The sequence below is a fragment of the Nothoprocta perdicaria genome, unplaced genomic scaffold, assembly GCF_003342845.1.
Source record: "Nothoprocta perdicaria isolate Ctin4 unplaced genomic scaffold, notPer1 scaffold_439, whole genome shotgun sequence".
Lineage (NCBI taxonomy): Eukaryota > Metazoa > Chordata > Aves > Tinamiformes > Tinamidae > Nothoprocta > Nothoprocta perdicaria.
The window spans coordinates 233,610-239,097 of record NW_020455687.1 but is presented as its reverse complement, the minus strand read 5'-3'; the positions used below and the strand labels follow the sequence as shown (position 1 = coordinate 239,097).

Here is a 5,488-nt window from a genome sequence, read left to right as displayed (position 1 = left end):
GGCCCGCGCGCTTGAGCGCGCCCATTGTGCAGCGGGCGGGCGGCAGCGCGCTCCATGCGCCGGCCCGCGGCCTCGCCATGGCCAGCAAGGCGCGCAGCAGCAGCGAGGCGCTCAAGGTGGTGGCGCGCTGCCGCCCCATGAGCAGGAAGGAGGAGGCCGCCGGCTACGAGAGGATCCTCGACATGGACGTCAAGCTGGGCCAGGTGACCATCCGCAACCCGCGCGCCTCGCCGGGGGAGCTGCCCAAGACCTTCACCTTCGACGCCGTCTACGACGCGAGCTCCAAGCAGGCGGACCTGTACGACGAGACGGTGCGGCCGCTCATAGACTCGGTGCTGCAGGGCTTCAACGGCACCATCTTCGCCTACGGGCAGACGGGCACCGGCAAGACCTACACGATGCAAGGGGCCTGGGCCGAGCCGGAGAAGAGGGGCATCATTCCCATCTCCTTCGAGCACATCTTCACCCACATCTCGCGCTCGCAGAACCAGCAGTACCTCGTGAGGGCCTCCTACCTGGAGATCTACCAGGAGGAGATCAGAGACCTCCTCGCCAAGGACCAGAACAAGAAGCTGGAGCTGAAGGAGAACCCCGAGACGGGGGTTTACATCAAGGACCTCTCCTCCTTCGTGACGAAGAACGTCAAGGAGATCGAGCACGTCATGAACCTGGGGAGCCAGACGCGCTCKGTGGGCAGCACCAACATGAACGAGTACAGCTCGCGCTCCCATGCCATCTTCCTCATCACCATCGAGTGCAGCGAGACGGGGCTGGACGGCGAGGAGCACATCCGCGTGGGCAAGCTCAACCTGGTGGACCTGGCGGGCAGCGAGCGCCAGAGCAAGATGGGCGCCCACGGGGAGCGCCCCAAGGAAGCCTCCAAGATCAACCTGTCCCTCTCGGCCCTGGGCAACGTCATCTCGGCGCTGGTGGACGGCAAGAGCACCCACATCCCCTACAGGGACTCCAAGCTGACCCGCCTGCTGCAGGACTCCCTGGGCGGCAATGCCAAGACAATCATGGTGGCCACCTTGGGCCCGGCCTCTCACAGCTACGACGAGAGCCTCTCCACCCTGCGGTTCGCCAACAGGGCCAAGAACATCAAGAACAAGCCGCGGGTGAACGAGGACCCCAAGGACACGCTGCTGCGGGAGTTTCAGGAGGAGATCGTCCGCCTGAAAGCCCAGCTGGAGAAACGAGGCATGCTGGGGAAGAAGAGGAGACGGAGCAGCCGGAGGAAGAAGGCRGTGGATGGAGAAAGCACCACGGAGAACGAAGGGGAGGATGACAACGAGGATGGCCTGGAGAAGAACATGGAGAACTACCTGAAGGAGCAGAAGGAGAGGCTGGAGGAGGAGAAAGCAGCTATTCAGGATGACCACAGCCTGGTGAGCGAGGAGAAGCAGAAGCTGCTGGAGGAGAAGGAGAAGATGATAGAGGACCTGCGCAAGGAGCAGGAGGCCACGGAGCTCCTGGCCACCAAGTACAAGGTAGGCGYGTGGTCGGGGTGGGCGCGGGACCTGCGTGGCCCAACTGGACAGCTGGAATGGGCAAGGAGGGCAGAGGTGCAGCGATTGGGGCTGTGCCGGGCGCCGCTGCCCGTTGGGGCCGCGCGGAGGCTGGAGGCTGCAGCAGCGTGCGCCAGGGCTGGCCGGAGGCCACGCGGGGCCGGTATGTGCTGAGTAACGGCGGGCACGGCGGCRCCGCGGCCGGCAGCGCTGCGGGTGCCTCTGCACCAGGGCGCTGGTGCCCGGCTCGCCACCAGAAAGCGGCTGCGGGCGCCGGCGGCCGCGGCGCGCGCGCCCTGCACGGGGGACATCGGCAGCACCCACACGGTGACGCGGTGACCTGGCGCTGCAGCGCGGCGGGCACGGTGCTGCACACGCCTTGCAGACACCCTGGGTGTGTGTGTGTGTGTATAGGTGCACAGGCGAGTGTACAGTGCACACCCGCGCACACCCGCGCTGCACCCGGGCCCCGGTGTGCGCTGCATCCATGTGCACACACACGCATGCTGCACACGTGTGCACACACGCTCCGGGCGTGTCTGTGCATCCCTAGACGTGTGTGCATGCACATCCTGCACATTTGTGGGCATGCACATCTTGTACGTGTGTGCATGCACGTCCTGCACATGTGCATGCACGCACATCTGGTACATGTGTGTGCGCACATCCTGCACATGTGCGTGCATGCACATCTTGTACACATGTGCATGCACATCCTGCACACATGCACATGCATCCTGCACACATATGCACACACATCCTGCACACGTGTGCAGATATATCCTGAATACATGTACACATGTCCTGCACATATGTGCACACACATTTACACAGATCCTGCAGGCATGTGCACACACATCCTACACATGTGCACACACATATCCCGTACACATGCACACACATCCTGCACATATATACATACATCCTGCACACACTTCCTGTGCGCATGTGCGCACACACCCCACATGCACGTGCATCCTGCACACATGTGCACCTACATCCTACACACATGCATGCACATCCCACACATATGCACACACATCCTGCACACATGCAGACGTGTCCTGCACACATATGCACACACATCCCACACGTGCACATCCATCCTGCACATATGCGCACACACATCCTGCACACATGTGCACACACATTCCACACATATACACATATATCCTGCACATCCATCCTGCACATATACATCCTGCACATGCACATCCATCCTGCACACATGCACATACATCCTGCACATGTGCACATCCATTCTGCACACATGTGTACACACATCCTGCAAACATGTGCACACACACATCCTGCACACACATGCACATACATCCTACACACACATGCACACACATCCCACACACATGCACATCCCTGCTGCACACACATGCACATCGACGCTGCACACACATGCACATCAATGCTGCCCACACATGCACATACATCCTGCACACACATGCACACACATGCAGCACACACATGCACACACATGCAGCACACACATGCACATTCCTGCTGCATGCACATGCACATACATCCTGCACACACATGCACACACATGCAGCACACACATGCACATACATCCTGGACACACATGCACACACATGCAGCACACACATGCACATCCATGCTGCACACACATGCACATACATTCCACAAACATGCACATACAACCTGCACACGTGCGCATCCATGCTGCACACACATGCACATCCCTGCTGCACACACATGCACATCGACACTGCACACATATGCACATCGATGCTGCACACACATGCACATACATCCTGCACACACATGCACACACATGCAGCACACACATGCACATCAATGCTGCACACACATGCACATACATCCTGGACACACATGCAGCACACACATGCAGCACACACATGCACATCCACGCTGCACACACATGCACATCCCTGCTGCACACACATGCACACACATGCAGCACACACATGCACATACATCCTGCACACACATGCACACACATGCAGCACACACATGCACATCCCTGCTGCCCACACATGCACATACATCCTGCACACACATGCACACACATGCAGCACACACATGCACACACATGCAGCACACATGCACATCCCTGCTGCACGCACATGCACACACATCCTGCACACGCATGCACACACATGCAGCACACACATGCACATCGACGCTGCACACACATGCACACACATGCAGCACACACATGCAGCACACACATGCACATCGACGCTGCACACACATGCACACACACCCCCTGCCCGCTGGCAGCGCCGGCGGCAGCTCCCGTGCGGCCGCTGTCAGGACGGGTTTCACGCTCGGCAGCCCCTTGGCCGGGTGCTGCCATTGCTGGGGCGGGCAGCGCGTGCCGGCCCCGCGGGGACATCGTGGGGGACACGCGTGCACAGGAGCACACGCGTGCGCGGTGCCCGCGGTGCACGCAGGTGCTGGGAGCTGCATGGCCTCCACACCAGCCCCGGTGGCCCCGTGGCCCGGCAGGCACCGTGTGGGGTCCCGCAGGCACCGAGGGCACCTGGGGGGCAGTGTGGGGTGGCACCGGACAAGGGAGCCCCCAGGGTGAGGGTGCTCCAAGGGACGAGGTTGCTCCCAGGACCAGGGTGCTCCCACCATGAGGGTGCTCCAAGGGACCAGGGTCTCCCCAGGGCGAGGGTGTTCCCACATGGAGGGTATTCCGAGGGACAAGGCTGCTCCCATGATGAAGGTGCTCCCACATTGAGGGTGCTCCAAGGGACGAGGGTGCTCCCGGACCAGGGTGCTCCCACCATGAGGATGCTCCAAGGGATGAGGGTGCCCCCCAGGACCAGGAGGCTCTGAGAGACGAGGATGCTCCCCAGGATGAGGCTGCAGCCAGGACGAGGTTGTTCCCCTGCATGACGATGCAGCCCAAGGTGAGAGTGTTCCCAGGGTGAGGATGCTGCCAGGACAAGGGTGCTCCCAGGACCAGGGTGTTCCCGGGATGAGGATGCTCCCAGGATAATGGTGCTCCCCAGGACAAGGATGCTCCCAGGATGAGGGTGATCCCCAGGATGAGGTTGATCTCAGGATGAGGATGCTCCCGGGATGAGGATGTTCCCAGGATCAGGGTGTTCCTGGGATGATGGTACTCCCAGGATGATGGTTCTCCCAGGACCAGGCTGATCCCAGGATGAGGTCGATCCTGGGATGAGGATGGTGCTCCTTAGGACAAGGGTGCTGACAGGATGAGGATGCTCCCAGGATGATGGTGCTCCCAGGACCAGGCTAACACCAGGATGAGGTCAATCCTGAGATGAGGATGCTCCCAGGACCAGGGTGATCCCAGGACCAGGGTGCTTTCAGGACCAGGATGCTCCCAGGATGATGGTGCTCCCAGGACCAGGGCGATCCCAGGACCAGGGTGCTCCTTCCCGCAGTTCCGGGCACTCCGCCGCTCCTGCCCTCATTGCCAGGGCAGCGGCCGTTGCGTCCTGGAAACACCCGGCTCCTCAGTCCCGCTTTCCCACAGGGAAATGGGGCGAGGGAGGTTTCCCAGGACGTGGAGAAGAGGATGGACCTTGGGTGGAGGAAGGAGGTGGCTGGAGGATGCCAGCCCTGCCCTCTACCTGCAGCAAAGGGCTGGAGCTGGAGGCCACTTCTGTCCCCAGGCTCCTGTGGGTCCCCTACCCCTACATGAGTCACCCGGGCACCTGCTGTGGCCACCAGCGACAGGTCCCCGCTGCGGTGGTGGCCCCGGAGCAGAGCCCGCGCTGACGCCTCTGTGCCCRCAGGCCATGGAGAGCAAGCTGCTCATCGGTGGCAGGAACATCATGGACCACACCAACGAGCAGCAGAAGATGCTGGAGCTCAAGCGGCAGGAGATAGCGGAGCAGGTAACGGCGCCGGCCCCGCTCCTGGGCTCCCAGGACTCCCAGGGCTCCAGGGATGTGGGTCCTGCCCAGGGATGCGGGTCCTGACAAGGGCTCCCAGAGCTGCAG

The 5,488-nt window shown here is 61.4% G+C and overlaps 1 protein-coding gene across 1 annotated transcript in view; it reads left to right on the top strand.

Moving 5' to 3' along the window:
- Positions 1–64: 64 nt before the first annotated feature.
- The window catches only part of KIF3C (kinesin family member 3C), a 10,474-nt gene continuing 5,050 nt past the window's right edge, over positions 65–5,488 (top strand). The window contains exons 1-2 of the mRNA XM_026046340.1: positions 65–1,490; positions 5,282–5,383. Coding sequence (XP_025902125.1) covers positions 78–1,490; positions 5,282–5,383 — 1,515 coding nt within the window. The 5' untranslated portion in view covers positions 65–77. The remainder of the gene's footprint in view (positions 1,491–5,281; positions 5,384–5,488) is intronic.